Here is a 16568-nt window from a genome sequence, read left to right on the forward strand (position 1 = left end):
GCTGAGCATCCAGGGCATAAAGACCAGACCGGACTCAAGAATGAACCCATTGTGGCTTTGTCCCAGGCTTGAAAACTGTGACCAAGGCTCTTTCATTGTGTTAAGAAAGACCATTTCTTGGCCACAGAAGAGCTCATAAGTCTAGTTCCTTCATCAAGCAGAGCTGCGGAAGACCTGCCCCTCGCTAGAAGTTTCTGTTAGTGTCCTGCTCTCCAGGCATTTCTGATGGAAGTTGCACTTTCTGCTCCCCGCTTTAACTCAGGAGTACCTTTGGCCAAAGCCCGATCACACATGCTCAGAGTGGAACGTGTTGATCCTAGAGCAGCACCTGGGCCTGACTCCCTTTTCTTGCCTTAGAGTCTCCCTCTCGCAGCTGCCTAAATTAAGCCTCTTCCCAAGTTATTAAGCCTGCACAAAGTGCTTTTTGGTCATTCTGGTTCAAACAGTTTGGGTTTGCACAATATTTTAAAATCATGTTAATTCTGGTTAATAAAAGATCAAAGGTCATGACTCCAAATCTTTCCAGCCTTTTCCCTGTTTCCAGCCTTTTCCCTGTTTCCAGCCTAAGTAAATCCCCACCCAGTTTGGGGTATGTTTCTACAGACCAGACATCAGATAGGGATGTAAAGCTCCAGGTAACTGGCCCATCTGTTCCTTAAACCAGGAGCAATGGTGCCACCTACTGGGCACTTGCTGGTAGCTACAAGCTCTGTGGCCAGTCCTGTTTTCTGGTGACAGGTGAGAGTATCTGTACTGTATTCTAGTACATGAGTAATAACATACCGCAGTAGAAAGCATACTGAGTAGGCACACTATTTCCTGCTAACAGGCTTGTATATTGTGTTTGGGCAAGTTGTGCAGGGTCACAACTAGTTAGGGATGGAGGCAAATAGAAACGGCCTTCCCAACTCCAAAGTTCACCACTAAGCCAGGGTTTGCCAAAACCAGCAGGCGATTTCAGCTGGACAAGAGTAGTAACTGGTAGCATAAATAGTGAAGCCACTTTTCTCTCTTTGGTTCTTTTTTCTTTTTTTTTTTTTTTTAAGATGGGGTCTTACTATGTTGCTCAGGCTGGTTTCAAACTCCTCGGCTCAAGCGATCCTCTCGCTGGGCCTCCCAAAATGCTACGATTACAGGCATGAGCCACCATGCCTGGCCCAGTTTGTTCTCTCTCAGTCTTGGTGATTTTGTCTCAGCTGTATATGACTCTTTAAACCTTGAACAGCTCTTTGACCCTTGTTTATTTCAGTTTTTAAACAATGTTAGGTAGGCAACAATATCAGCGAGAAATTAACAATTTGTTATCATCATATTATCCAAAAGTTACCACTTGAGGTAAGCAACACTAATTTTCCATTTATTTTCCTTATCTAGTATAGTGATATGAAGTTACCCTTTCAGAGTAAGTTTGTTCAGGAAAAAAAAAAAAAAAAAAAGACAAGTCAATTTTAGGGGGAAAAATGCAGGTAGATAATGGTACAGATGGTACACAGATACAGCAAACATCCTGATGGGTGTTGTGGATGACCCCAAAGTTTGGGAAGTGTTGGGCCATGCCCATCATCACTGACGTACTATGAGACGTTGGTCAATCTCAAGCATCCTTTCCTCATTTGTAGAAAAGAATATGTTAGTAGATGATTGTTCAGGTCATGTAGACACATACAGTGCTGTGATGTCTCAGCATCATGGGTCAGGTTTCTCCCAGGCCAGGCTGCTGTGCCTGGGGTGGTGGAAACAAGAAATTTAGAGGCTTGGCCTTGCTTCCCCTACTTTGCCTGTGCCTCAAGATTCCTTCCTTTTGCCTGCTATATCCTTTCTTTTTTAATAACAGATTTATTGACATACGATTCACATACCATGTAATTCACAGTTGTGAAACCATCACCATGAAAAAAGAACCTCATATCGGTCACTCCCTATTCCTTCCAACCATCACAGCTGTAGACAACCACTAATCTACTATCTGTTTCCATAGATTTGCCTTTTCTGGACATTCCATATGGATGGAATCATATAAGGTCTTTTATGACTGGCTTTTTTCACTTAGCATAATGTCTTTAAGGTTCATGTTGTAGTATACATTAGTATTTTATTCCTTTTTATTGCCAGATAATACTTATAATTGCTATCTTTTTTATTTTAAACATTCTAGTGGGTATGAAGTGGTGGTGTCTCATTGTGGGCTTTTTGTTTTGTTTTGTTTTGTTTTCTGAGACAGGGTCTCACTCTGTCATCCATGCTGGAATACTATGGTGCAACCAAAGCTTACTGTAGCTGCCACATCTCGGGCTCAAACAATCCTCCAACTTCAACCTCCTGAGTAGCTAGGACTACAGGCATGGGCCACCAGACCCAGCTAATTTTTTTGTTTGTTTGTTTGTTTGTTTGTTTTTTGAGATGGAGTCTCACTCCGTCGCCCAGGCTGGAGTGCGGTGGCACAATCTCGGCTCACTGCCAGCTCCACCTCCCGGGTTCACGCCATTCTCCTGGCTCAGCCTCCCAAGTAGCTGGGACTACAGGCTCATGCCACCACGCCTGGCTAATTTTTGTATTTTTAGTAGAGACAGGGTTTCACTGTGTTAGCCAGGATGGTCTCGATCTCCTGACCTCGTGATCCGTCTGCCTTGACCTCCCAAAGTGCTGGACTTACAGGCGTGAGCCACCGCATCCGGCCTTGTTTGTATTTTTTTAGAGATGGGGTTTTGCCATGGCTGCCCAGGCTGGTCTCAAACTCCTGGCCTCAAGCGATCCTCTCACCTTGGCCTCCCAAAGTGTTGGGAGGCCACTGCACTGGCCTCATGGTGGTTTTGATTTGCATTCCCCTAATGGTTAATGACATTGAGGATCTTTTTATCTGCTTATTAGCTATTTGTATATCTTTTTTTCTTTTTCTTTTTTTTTTTTTTTTCCGACAGAGTCTCACTCTGTTACACAGGCTGGAGGGAAATGGCACGATCTTGGCTCACTGCAACCTCTGCCTCCTGGGTTCAAGCAATTCGCCTCCCTCAGCCTCCCTATAGCTGGGATTACAGGCTCATGCCACCATGCCTGACTAATTTTTGTATTTTTAGTAGAGACAGGGTTTCACCATTTTAGCCAGGTTGGTCTTGAACTCCTGACTTTAGGTGATCCGCCTGCCTTGGCCTCCCAACGTGCTGGGATTACAGGCATGAGCCACCATGCCCAGCTAGCTATTTGTATATCTTCTTTGGAGAAATATATTCCGATCCTGTGCTTATTTTTAAATTAAATTGTTTATCTTTTATTATTGAGTTGTAAGAACTCTTTATATGTTCTGGATGCAAAATACTTAATATATGCTGGATACTTATTAGATATGATTTGCAAATATTTTCTCTCATTCTGTGGGTTTTTTCTTTTTAAAATTGTGATTAAATATGTGTAACATAAAATTTATCATTTTAACATTTCTAAGTGTACAGTTCTGTGACATTATTAAGTATATTCACATTGTTTTGCAGACATTACCACCATCCATTTCTAGAACTTTTTCATCTTCCCCAACTTAAACTCTGTACCCACTAAGCAATAACTCCCCATTCGCTTCTCCCCCAGCTTCTGTCTCTATAAATTTGCCTACTCTAGGTACTTCATGTAAGTGAAATCATGCAGTATTTGTCCTTTTGTGTATATTTATTTCACTTAGTATAATATTATCAAGGTTCACCCATGCTGTAGCATTTGCCAGAATTTCCCTTTTTTATGGCTGAATCGTATTCCATTTTGCGTAAATACTGCATTTTGTTAATCCATTCATCTGTTGATGGACATTTGGGTTGTTTCTACCTTCTGGCAATTGTGAATAATGCTGCTGTGAAGATAGATATACAAATATCTGTTTGAGACCCTCCTTTCAGTTATTTTGGCTATATACCCAGATGTGAACTTGCTAGATCATATGGTGATTCTGTGTTTAAAAGTTTTTGCAGAACCGCTATACTGTTTTGCACAGTGGCTACTCCATTTTATATTCCACCAGCAGTGCACAAGGATTCCAGATTCTTTGCATCCTCACCAACAGTTGTACACTTGTTATTTTCTCTTTTTTTGTTGTTGTTGTTGTTTTTTGTTTTTTTTTGTTTGTTTGTTTCTGTTTTTTTGCGATGGAATCTTGCTCTGTCGCCCAGGTTGGAGTGCAGTGGCGTGATCTCAGCTCACTGCAAGCTCTGCCTCCTGGGTTCACACCATTCTCCTGCCTCAGCCTCCCGAGTAGCTGGGACTACAGGCACCGGCCACCACGCCTGGCTAATTTTTTGTGTTTTTTTTGGTAGAGACCGGGTTTCACCGTGTTAGCCAGGACAGTCTCCTGACCTCATGATCCGCCCACCTCGGCCTCCCAAAGTGCCGGGATTACAGGTGTGAGCTACCATGCCCAGCCCTATTCTGGGTGTCTTGCATTTCCACGTGAAGTTTTGAATCCATTTGTGAATTACTGCAAAGAGGATACCTGTCATTTTCTTTTTTTGTAATGATAAAAGTTTAATTCACCAAAAAGATACAACAATGATAAATACAGGCATATCTCATTTTGTTGCACTTCACAAATACTGAGTTTTCTTTACAAATTGAAGGTTTGTAGCAACCCTGCATATAGCAATTCTATTGGTACCATTTATCCAACAGCATGTGCTCACTTCATGTCTCTGTGTCACATTTTGGTAATTCTTTATTTCTTTTTTATTATTATTATACTTTAAGTTCTAGGGTACATGTGCACAACGTGCAGGTTTGTTACATATGTATACTTGTGCCATGTTGGTGTGCTGCACCCATCAACTCGTCAGCACCCATCAACTCGTCATTTACATCAGGTATAACTCCCAATGCCATCCCTCCCCCTCCCCCCTCCCCCCGATACCTGTCATTTTCATAGGGATTGCACTGTACCTGTAGATCGAGTTGGGGATACTGCCATCTCAGCAACACTTAGTCTTCTGATCCATGAATGTTGGATGTTTTTCCATTTATCTAGGTCTTCTCGAATTTCTTTCAACGACGTTTTGTAGTTTTCAGAGTATAAGTTTTCATTTCCTTTGTTAAATGAAGCATTGCATTATATTTGATGTTATTGTGAAATAATTGTTTTTCTTTCATTTTTTATTTTGTTTTGTTTTGTTTTTTATTTTTTTGATACACAGTCTCTCTCTGTTGCCCAGGCTGAAGTGCAGTGGTGTGATCATAGTTTACTGCAACCTTGAACTCCTGGGCTCAAGCCATCCTCATGCTCCAGCCTCCCAGATAGCTGCAGCTACAGGTGTGCACTACCATGCCTGGCTAATTTGTGTGTGTATGTATGGAGATGGGGGTTCTTGCTATGTTGCCTAGGCTGGTCTCTAACGGCCAGGCTCAAGCAATCCTCCCACCTCAGCCTCTGAAAGTGCTGGGATTAGAGGCACGAGCCACCATGCATGGCCTTAGGTTTATTTTTGGATTGTTCCTTGCTAGTATATACAAATACAAATGATTTTTGCATATTGCTTTGTACCCTACAACCTTGCTGAACTTGTTTAATAGTTCTAGTAATTTTTAGTATGTTCCTTAAGGTTTTCTATATTACAATATCATGCTATCCATGAATAGAGGCAGTTTTACTTCTTCCTTTCTAATCTGGATGTATTTCTTCTTCTTCTTTTTTTTTTTTTTTTTTTTTTTTTTGAGATGGTGTCTCACTCTGTACCCAGGCTGGAGTGCAGTGGTGTGATCTTGGCTCACTGCAACCTCTGCCTCCCAGGTTCAAGCAATTCTCCTGTGTTAGCCTCCTGAGTAGCTGGGACTACAGGAGCACGCCACCACGCCTGGCTAATTTTTGTATTTTTAGTAGAGTCAGGGTTTCACCATATTGGTCAGGCTGGTCTTAAACGCTTGACCTCAGGTGATCTACATGCCTCGACCTCCCAAAGTGCTGGGATTAGAAGTGTGAGCTACCGCACCTGGACTTTTTTTTTTGTTTCTTTTTCTTGCCTAATTGTCCTGGCTTGCACTCTAATACAATGTTGAACAGAAGTGGCGAGAGTAGTGGCGAGAGTAACCATCTCTGTTGTGTTCCTGATTGTAGAGGGAATTAGTTCAGTTACTTACCATTAATCAAGTATGATGTTAGCTGTGGGGTTTTTTGTTAATGCTCTTTATCAAGATGAGGAAGTTGCATCTATTCCAAATCTGAGTATTTTTATTATGAAAAGGATCTTGTCAAATGCTTTTTCTGTCTGTTGACATGATCATGGAGTGGTTTTTTTTTTATAACTTCCATTACATGGATTTTCTTGTGTATAACTAGCCTTGTGTTTCTGGGATAAATTCTACTTGGTCATTGTGTATAACCGACCTTTTTTTTTTGAGACAGAGTACAGAGTCTCGCACTGTTGCCCAGGCTGGAGTGCAGTGGCGTGATCTACACTCACTGCAGCCTCCACCCTGGGTTCAAGCAATTCTCCTGCCTCAGCCTCCCAAGTAGCTGGGATTACAGGTGCCTTCTACCACGTCCTGTTAATTTTTTGTATTTTTAGTAGAAACGGGGTTTCACTGTCTTGGCCAGGCTGGTCTTGAACTCCTGACCTCGTGATCCGCCTGCCTTGGCCTCTCAAAGTGCTGGGATTACAGACATGAGCCACCACACCCAGCCTGTATAACCCTTTTTGTATGTTGCTGGATTCTGTTTGCTGGTATTTTGTTTAGGATTTTTGTTTGTATATGCATAAAGTATATTGGTCTATAGGTTTTTTTTCCTTGTCTTAAACCTTTAAACCTTTGCTTTTCGTATCAGAGTAATATTGGTTTCATAGAATGAATTAGAAAGTATTTCTTCTTTTATTTTTTGGAAGAGTTTGTGAAAAGTCGCTATTAATTCTTCTCTAAATGTTTGGCAGAATTTACCAGTAGAGTCATCTGATGGGCCTGGATTGTTTATATGTGTGTATGTTGTTGTTGGGGGGTTAATTACTTATTCAGTCCTTTTACCTGTTGCATTGTTTCTTTTTCTTTTCTTTCTTTCTTTTTTTTTTTTTTTTGAGACAGAGTCTCACTCTGTTGCCCAGGCTGGAGTCCAGTGGCGTGATCTCGGCTCACTGCAAGCTCCGCCTCCCAGGTTCACGCCATTCTCCTGCCTCAGCCTCCTGAGTAGCTGGGACTACAGGCGCCTGCCACCACGCCCAGCTAATTTTTTGTATTTTTAGTAGAGGCAGGGTTTCACCATATTAGCCAGGATGGTCTTGATCTCCTGACCTCGTGATCCTCCTGCCTCGGCCTCCCAAAGTGCTGGGATTACAGGTGTGAGCCACCGCGCCCAGCCTGCATTGTTTCTTACTTGTAGAACATGAAGGCTGCTTGCAGAAACACACTTACATAAAAGGAGAGGGATTCTGGGAAGAGTGAGCCTAGCAGGAATTTGGTAATTTAGGGGTTTCTAGTTGGCTATACCTGGAGCCGTGCCTTCTCCTCTCCTCTGTATTATTACATCTTAGAGGAAGCAGTCTTCCTTCTCCTACCTAAATGAACACCACTGAGGTTAGGACCAATAACTGGAGCCATATCCTGGATGGAAAAGATGGGTGTGCGTATGTGTGTGTTCTGCCTTACCTCAAATATTGATAAAAAGTGAAGGAAGGTACCTCAACTGTTGAGATTCCCAGATCATGAATGACAGACCACAGTGAACCCGGGAACAGCCATTTAAAGCATGAGATAGCTCTCCATGTGCTGAAAAGAAGTGATCTCGGCCGGGTGTAGTGGCTAATGCTTGTAATGCCAGCAATTTGGGAGGCCGAGGCGGGCGGATCATGAGGTCAGATCGAGACCGTCCTGGCTAACACGGTGAAACCCCATCTTTACTAAAAATACAAAAAATTAGCCTGGTGTGGTGGTGCTTGCCAGTAATCCCAGCTACTTGGGAGGCTGAGGCAGGAGAATCGCTTGAACTCGGGAGGCGGAGGTTGCAGTGAGCTGAGATCATGCCACTGTACTCCAGCCTGGCAACAGAGCGAGATGCCGTCTCAAAAGAAAAAAGAAAAGTGATCTCGTGCTCACTTCAGCAGCACATATACTAAAATTGGAACGATACAGAGGGGATTAGCATGACCCCTGCGCAAGGATGACATGCAAATTTGTGAAGTGTTCTGTATTAAAAAAAAAAAAGAAGTGTTCTCTAAGATATATAATTAAGTGAAATCTGCAGAATAGTGTGCTTCCATTTGTGTACGAACAAAACATGCAAGGGAGCCTGTGGATGCATAGGCTGGTCATACATGGCACCTTGGCACCCATGATGAGAGTCAGAGCTAGTGAGAGACTTAGTACCCTGTGGGGTTGTTTTCCCTTGTGGTTATGTGGCCTTAAACAAAACTCTTTCTAAAGTAATGTGCCTGCTTGAAGTGCAATGGTGAGCCTGTGTGTGAGGAGGCTGTGCCCTTGGCAGCAACAGCTACCCTTTGCAGAATCTGAACATCTCAGAGACATAGCCTGAGGATCCTCATGAGTTGTCTCTGCCACAGTGCGGGAGGCACTATCTAGACCTCCATTTACTTGAAGCCTAGTGTTCCTCAGGAATTCCTGCATCTACCTGTGGAAACTGGTGATAGATCTCAAAGGCCCTCCAAGGTTGGATGTTTCCTTCTGAGCGCCGTTTCAGCAACACAGAAATCTCGTTCTGTTTCTCCAAGGTGAAGGGCTTTCGTTGCCCTGTTGCTTCCCTGTGGACTTCTGGCCAGGTGGCCCCACAAAAAAGCACCTTATTCTTTCTTGGCAGATCCAATCATGGCTCCTGCCTCCCACCATGAGTCGGGATATTGGGGAAATGAAGCAGATGCCAGAAGTCTTTCGGGTTTCCCAGGCCAAAGGAGCTTTCACACTAATAGCCTGTCCTTTTCCATTTAAGTCTGACAGAATTGGCAAGCAGGAACAATTTAGGTTTTTGGAAATATCCACAAGCTCTTTGCTTCCATCCGGAGTGAATGCTTCTCTTCCTTCACAGGGGCTACCCTAAGAGGCTGGGAAGCCTCCCAGCCTGTGCTAGTGAGATCCCAGCCCAGATTCCAGGTCTGGATCTGAGGCCTTGAACACTGAGGATCCTTGTGTCTCTCCCACAGAGAACACCTTCTGCAGCGGGGACCATGTGTCCTGGCACAGCCCTTTGGATAACAGTGAGTCAAGAATTCAGCACATGCTGCTGACAGAGGACCCACAGATGCAGCCCGTGCAGACACCCTTTGGGGTAGTTACCTTCCTCCAGGTGAGGCACAGGTTGAATGCTGGTTCAAACCTTCCTGTAGGAAGAGTCCTGGGAGGATAGGGAGGCTTGAGGAAGGGGAGTGAAGGGAGTGGGAGGTTTCCTTTGGCCTCCTCCTGATTTCTGTTTCCTCTGATGGTTTGTCAGGTAGATTCAGATGGTCTGATTTAACCTGCTGAGATGGGAGAAGGGGGAAAGGGAAGGGGCCATTTGGGTGGGAGAGAATGGCTGTAGCTGAGAGGGAGGAGTGGGGGTGGCAGGTATTCTGTGAACAGTGAACAGGACTTTCTAGCAGGAAGCCAGCTCTGGGTCATCCTTGCTGTTTCCCAGAAGCTGTGGTAACCTGCCCAGCTTTGACCAGTGTTTGTTTTTGGTCACGATGAAGTCTATGTGAAGGTTCCACTGATTCCTTTGATATTTACACAAAGGCCTATCCCCTAATAAGGAAGGGAGGAGTTTCTCTGCAAGCTGCTAGGACCTATTGGTGGTGGTTCCAAGCCTGATAGGTCTCAAAGTCTCTTGTTTACATTCCCCATGATACCAGACTGGGTAGGAATGGCTCCCTGAACCTCCCCAACTTCCAGAGACATAGCCTGAGGACACATCTTGAGTTGCTCAGGCCTTGGTTTTCTCCTTTGCAGCCAAGAGCTAGACTTGGTGTCATCCAGACACAGCAAGGGCAAGGGTCAGGCCTCAGGGCCCACCAGTGGACCCAGCCATTTACCAGCCAGGCAGCCACTCACTCCTAAGGGAACCATCCCATCTTGGCTGTACCAGCTCCTAAGCACAGATCCTGCCTGTGGTCTCCCAACTGGAGGTGACTCAGAGAGCCTGAGTAACTGACCTTCTTGGGGTGGGGAGCTGCCATTAACACACAGTGGCTTTCTATCCTGGGCCTCAGATTGTTGGCGTCTGCACTGAAGAGCTACACTCAGCCCAGCAGTGGAACGGGCAGGGCATCCTGGAGCTGCTGCGGACAGTACCTATGTGAGTACCCATGCAAGGTGGGAGCCTGGCTCCCTGGGCCTGGGGATGGGAGTCCCTCCACCACCCTCCATGTGGGGCTCCCTCTTGCATTGTTATTTCAGGCCCTGGTTTTTCACATCAGGGCTTCCTGACAACTCACTCCCTGACAGTCCCTGACCACAAACTATTCCCCTGTGTCCTAGGCCTGGGGCAGCAAACAGGGCAGGCTGTAGGCCCAGCCCATCAGCCCCAGATCCTCAGTTACCATCCCCTTTCCTTGTCCACAGTGCTGGCGGCCCCTGGCTGATAACTGACATGCGGAGAGGAGAGACCATATTTGAGATTGATCCACACCTGCAAGTATGTCTTGATTGAGGAAAACCTTTCTAGTAACCTGTGCCTAGGCCTCTTCCAAATAACACTGGCTTTCATCCTGGGAAAATGGAGGAGCTTTATGTGTGAGTGAGTAGAAATTTGGCATCATTTGGAACTTGTCCCCTGAATTCTGCGGAGCACATAGGGAACAGAGATTTCAGCCCAGGAAAGCTAGTCCTCAGACATACGTATTTTGGCATTTTAAAAGGATATTTTTATTGTATGTAAATTACATATTGGCTTAAAAAATTAGATCGCCAGCAATAAAAGATAAGTGTAGTGGATATTGCTTGTTTGCCCAGTATTCATTCTCTTGCCTCCCAGACTTTCTTTTAGGGAGCCACCATGGCCACCACAGCCCTGTACCAGACAGTGGTGTAGGTGATAATGACTCCATGGCCCAGCTTCAGGAGTGAGTGCTGATTGGTCTAATGGTCCCATCCCCGTTTTCGCCACATTTTCTATCTTGGACAGTCAGACGCAGAGCTCCTAGCCTGGAAAGGTTGGCACCTTAGACATACAGGCTGGCAGCTGCCCACTCCCTGTGGCCCACCTGGACAGTGTTTCAGTGTCATCTTTGCTGTTTTAGAAGCATTCCTTTGGCATGCAGGTAAATTTAGAAAGCCACAAGAACGTAACTGCCTTTTTTTTTTTTTTTTTGGTGGGGGCGGAGTTTCACTCTTGTCACCCAGCCTGGAGTGCAATGGCGCAATCTCAGCTTACTGCAACCTCTGCCTCCTGGGTTCAAGCAATTCTCCTGCCTCAGCCTCCCGAGTAGCTGAGATTACAGGCGCCCGCCACCACGCCCAGCTAATTTTTGTATTTTTAATGGAGACAGCGTTTCACCATGTTGGTCAGGCTGGTTTCGAACTCCTGGCCTCAGATGATCCGCCTGCCTCGGCCTCCCAAAGTGCTAGGATTACAGGTGTGAGCCACCACGCCCGGCCTATAACTGCCTTTCTTATGGGCTTCTCCTGAAGCAGAAGCCACAGACAGCTAATAATGTTACCTGCCACGTGTCTGGCTCCTTCTACTCCCCTGACCAAATTCAGGTCATTGCCATCTCTAAGCCTGTCATGCTTCTGTAAAAAATCTGGTAAGCCACAGGCAGTTGCCGCGAGTTCCATGTGTTAGAGAAAGAGAGAGGTGGCAGCTGGACATGTAGCCAGCAGCCCCTGAGTTCTTCACTGTAGATTTGTGAGTTCTTGGGCATAAATCCTATTCATTCACAGATGATGCTCCTCTGTTTTCCTAGTGCCTTTAACACTGAACATTTCAAACTGCTGCCACGATCCTCTGTTCTCTCTACTTTAAACTTGGTTTCCTTGTATCTTCTGCATATGCGAGAACCAGGAACCAGGAAGGCTATGCTTCCCTAAGCCCTTGTTCTGTAGCCACACTGGGATCCAGCATGGGGCACTGTGGGCCATTGTTTGGACCCTATCTTAAGTGCCAAGTACTAAGAAAGAACCTGGTCCTTTGCACTAGAAGGGTAAACAGCTGTCCTTCCATGCCAAGAGCTATTCTCCTTCCTAGTCTGCAGGCTCCCCTGAGAGCAGCCCACAGGACCCAGGGTCCCACAGGGAGAAAGGACAGCTTTCCTTCCTGGTGGCTCTGTGTACCAAGTGTGAACTCCTCTGTATTCACTGTGCCTTTCAGGAGCCTGCTTGCTATCAGTCCATTTAGAGCTGGCGTATATTCCTGTGATCCAAGCTCTAGGCTAACCAGCTGTGTGCCCAAACAAGTCCCTCACCTTTCTGCGTCTTAACGTTTTCTTTTTACTTATAAAGTAAATGGCCCAGACAAGTTAAGCCAAGAATTGTCTGTCTGCAACTCTTTAACTAAGTGAGGGACCCCAGGGCAGCCAGTGGAGAGGAAGAAGCTCAGACTATCCCCTGAGCACACCAAAGTATACGCACTCCCCGCCTGGAGTACACAGAGCGCTTCCCTGCTTAGCCTCTTCCTGCTCGGAACCCACAGCTTTGCCCAGGCCACCATTAGCACTTGAAAGGAGGAGATGACTGGTGGGAAGGAGGCATCTGGGGCACAGCCACTTGCTAACTGGTCCCGGGAAATAAGGACAGTACCTGTACTTCTCCCAGATGGGGCTCCCGGGCTGATCGGCAGGCCAGTGTGGCACCCGTGGAGCCAGGAAGCACAGATTCTTGTTGAGGTGCTCAGTCACAAGTTTGATTTGGCCCACATGGGCATAGATGACTTTTAGTTCAAGGTCCAGCATCAATGAAGGGTGTTTTACCAGAAAATCCAGGGATGTTTTGAGTACAACTCTTCCTTGAGGCCATTTGGAGAGTGTTTGGACCCAGCAATACCAAGGCCTGTAGAAAGGTAGGGTCTCGATGGGGAGAGAAGGGTGTCTGCAGATAGTCACTGCACTCCAGGCCCCCATCTCAGTCTAAGAAATGGGAGGGAATCTCCATCCAGAGTCCTTTGCCAAACAAGGGAACCCAAGCATCTAGGGGAAGTCCAGCCTTCTGCTCTCCTGTGGCTCTTCCCTGTGTGACCACACCCTCTAGCTGTTAGAAGGGGAAACTGCAGGTGCTGCCTGTTGCCTGTGGCAGGCTTCCACCCTGTCTTCTATAGCAGTCACTGAGAGGTTCTGCCTGAAGATCGGGAGGAGAGGAAGGATCACACCTCTCCTCAGAGAAGTAGGCTCTCTCATGGCCACATCAGCTCCACCAGCCAGCCTGGCAGAGACAGGTTTGGGGCTCTGACACAGGTAGAGGCCATTGTACTGGAAGGCTGATGGTAGAAGAGATGCTTCCCTTGGGATCTGCATTCCTCCCGGCTTCCCCTAATCCCTGGTTCCCCTGGAGGAGTCCAAGAGCTGGTAGAGACCATCATGCATTGGTAACCAGGGCAGAACAAGGTCAGAGATCCTGCTCTTCCAGCATTTGTCCCATGCTCAGTACCACAAGGGCTCAGTAAATACTGTAAGAGTGGTGGCTGGAAGAGTGGTCACCTTGGGCCACCAGTTCTCTGAAAGAACTCTGGCTCTTTGGTTCTTTTCAAGCAGGAGAGAGTTGACAAAGGCATCGAGACAGATGGCTCCAACCTGAGTGGTGTCAGTGCCAAGTGTGCCTGGGACGACCTGAGCCGGCCTCCCGAGGATGACGAGGACAGCCGGAGCATCTGCATCGGCACACAGCCCCGGCGACTCTCTGGCAAAGGTGGGAGCCAACACCCAGCCTTCCCCCAGCCTTCCTCCTTCCTTTTCCCCAGGGCCTGGTTTCCAGGCTCTCTAGGATGGGTCTCTAACAAAAACAACCCATTCAATAGTTTATTTCCTGGCATGATTTAAACAGCAAGTAAAGTCTTCCAGCAGGGTGGAATTAAGGGAGCTTTATTGGCCCATTTCTAGTTGTGTTTCCTGTGTGTATTTCAAATGCATCACCAGCAGGCACCATTGTGTTTTAGATTTGTCCCTTGCAATCTGAGGTCATGGAGGTGAGTGGAAGCCTTAGAACAGTTACAGGAAAAGTCCATAGTCCACCCAAGTGCAAGAGAAAAGTGTCGGCCACCCACGGAATTGACACAGGGCCCAGCTCTGGCCTGAAGGCCATGCCAGATCCAAGGATCACTCTGGCCTTGGGCCCTCCCAGGCCTTCAACAAGAGAGGCCTGAGTGTGAGGCCGGCTTGCAAATTGCCCACCTCCTGTCATACAGATACAGGGTTAGGGCTGTGGGCAGGGCCTCTGGACCCACTGCATTCCGGATGGGGTATTTGGGAAGGAGGATGTGGCTGTCCTGTTGGAATCTCCCTATGCTGATCTTGGCTACAGAAACAGTTGTGGTTTTTAGTAGAGGGCGTCCCCAACTAACTGCAAAGGAAAAACAGCCACTTACATATACATGTGTTGACAGCTTCTTTGTCTACTTCCTTTCTTCATTCTTCCATCTTTTCTTTTTTTGAAGAATAAGATGTCTACAGCCCTGAATAAAATCCTTACATATATGATAACACTTATAAAAGGTTTTTGTTCATTCTGTAAAGGACAAACTTAAACCCCTAGTGCAAATATTTGAGCCCTTTTTTTTTTTTCTTTGAAACAGGGGTCTCTGTTGCCCAGGCTGGAGTACAGTGGCTTGATCTTGGCTCACTGCAACCTTCACTTCCCAGGCTGAAGTGATTCTCCAGCCTCAGCATCCCAAGTAGCTGGGACTACAGGCATGAGCCACCAACGCCCAGCTAACTTTTGTATTTTTTGTAGTCAGGGCTTCGCCATGTTGCCCATGCTGGTCTTAAACTCCTGAGCTCAAAACAATCCACCCGCCTCAGCCTCCCAAAGTGCTGGGATTACAGATGTGAGCCACCTCACCCAGCCGAGCCCTTTCTTTCCTTCCTGTTTGTTTTAATGGCATGCCAAGTCTGTTGGAGGCTCAAAGACAGGGTATACAGTTATTGGAATCATTTGGTTGCTTTTGACAACCAAATGAGGTTGATTTAAAGAGGGAGTCATAGTCTTGTCTAAAATTTCAGTCATTATTGGCTATTTTTAAAAATTATAAATTAATCCATCCTACTGTAACAAATCAGATCGTTAGAAAAGTTAGTAATCATCTCCTTTCCACTCTAAGACCACTCTTTGAGCAACTAACTTTAATTTGCTTTTTTGTATCTGTTTACAGTTTGCAGAGATAAATTTGGATCCAAATCTCAGTACAGGGGACCAGACTAGTAAGCTTCATCCCAAAGACCAGCAAAGCACCTTACAAAGAAATAATCCCACCAGGGGAACTCTTTCACTTCCTGGCCCTTGCCTCTCCATGGAGAGGCAGAGTTTCCTGGGATAGACCAAGGTGGAGGGATGATCTCGTCTCACTGACTTGAATGCAAGGGGAAGGGGTGGCAAGACCAGATGCTAGTTGACCACCCAGAACCCAGAAAGGTGTGTGAGAGGCACCTGCCCATTCATGGCAGGGCACTTGCAGCCTTCACTCACATCCATTTCAGTGGGCAGAATCCCCAGTAATCAGTCACTGTGCAGAGCCACGTTAAGGGTAAACCTCGGGCCTGTGACACAGGAAGGAAAACGATGGTGGAGAGCGCTTTTCTGAACTCTAGAGGCTGCCCCTGGATTCTACAAGAATGGCACTCTTCCAACCTAGAGCTTCTTTTTTTTTTTTTTTTTTTTTTTTTTTTTTGAGACGGAGTCTCGCTCTGTCGCCCAGGCTGGAGTGCAGTGGCGCAATCTCGGCTCACTGCAAGCTCCGCCTCCCGGGTTCACGCCATTCTCCTGCCTCAGCCTCCCGAGTAGCTGGGACTACAGGCGCCCGCCCCTGCGCCCGGCTAATTTTTTCTATTTTTAGTAGAGACGGGGTTTCACCATGGTCTCGATCTCCTGACCTTGTGATCCGCCCACCTCGGCCTCCCAAAGTGCTGGGATTACAGGCGTGAGCCACCACGCCCGGCCGAACCTAGAGCTTCTTAAGAGCACGGTTGTCCCCTCGCAATCTGTACTCACTCAGCACTCACGTCTGGATGCCTAGAGTGGGCTCAGGACTGGCCAATGTGGTAGTTTTTCTTAGCACCTCTGCTGAGCCAAGTTTTAAGAGCAGGGTGAGAGTTGCTGGGAGCCCACTGGGCCACCGGGCAACTTAGTGGTGTCGTTGCAGACACAGAGCAGATCCGGGAGACCTTGAGGAGAGGACTCGAGATCAACAGCAAACCTGTCCTTCCGCCAATCAACCCTCAGCGGCAGAATGGCCTCGCCCACGACCGGGCCCCGTAAGTTCCCCAGTGTCCATGGACTGGAACAAGAGGATGATTTTGTCCTGAAGGGCCTGTTCCTGTGGATTGCATGAGAGAGAACAATGCACATAGCCCTTGCTGGATGGGCCCAGGATCTCTAGGCTTAAGGGCAGGCATGGTCTGGGGCACACAGATCTATCTGTGGGTCATAGGAGAGGGCCTCAGAGGGGACCCAGCAGACCGTGAATATAAACATCAGTAAATATTTACATG

General features: G+C 46.7%; 1 protein-coding gene and 1 non-coding gene across 7 annotated transcripts in view; both read left to right on the top strand.

The window, feature by feature from the left end:
• SUFU (SUFU negative regulator of hedgehog signaling) overlaps positions 1–16568 on the top strand; it is a 134231-nt gene that overhangs the window by 83538 nt on the left and 34125 nt on the right. For 4 of the 6 annotated variants that reach the window (XM_028853493.2, XM_015148001.3, XM_077945381.1 and 1 more), the window contains 5 exon segments: positions 9105–9247; positions 10146–10231; positions 10498–10570; positions 13620–13773; positions 16220–16331. In XM_028853493.2, the coding sequence (XP_028709326.1) occupies positions 9105–9247; positions 10146–10231; positions 10498–10570; positions 13620–13773; positions 16220–16331 (568 nt within the window). 6 annotated transcript variants of the gene reach the window in all.
• LOC114670273 (U6 spliceosomal RNA) lies at positions 8039–8145 on the top strand. The gene has a single exon (XR_003719741.1). It is a non-coding gene; the product is annotated as a U6 spliceosomal RNA (small nuclear RNA).

Source organism: Macaca mulatta, chromosome 9 (assembly GCF_049350105.2).
Source record: "Macaca mulatta isolate MMU2019108-1 chromosome 9, T2T-MMU8v2.0, whole genome shotgun sequence".
NCBI lineage: Eukaryota > Metazoa > Chordata > Mammalia > Primates > Cercopithecidae > Macaca > Macaca mulatta.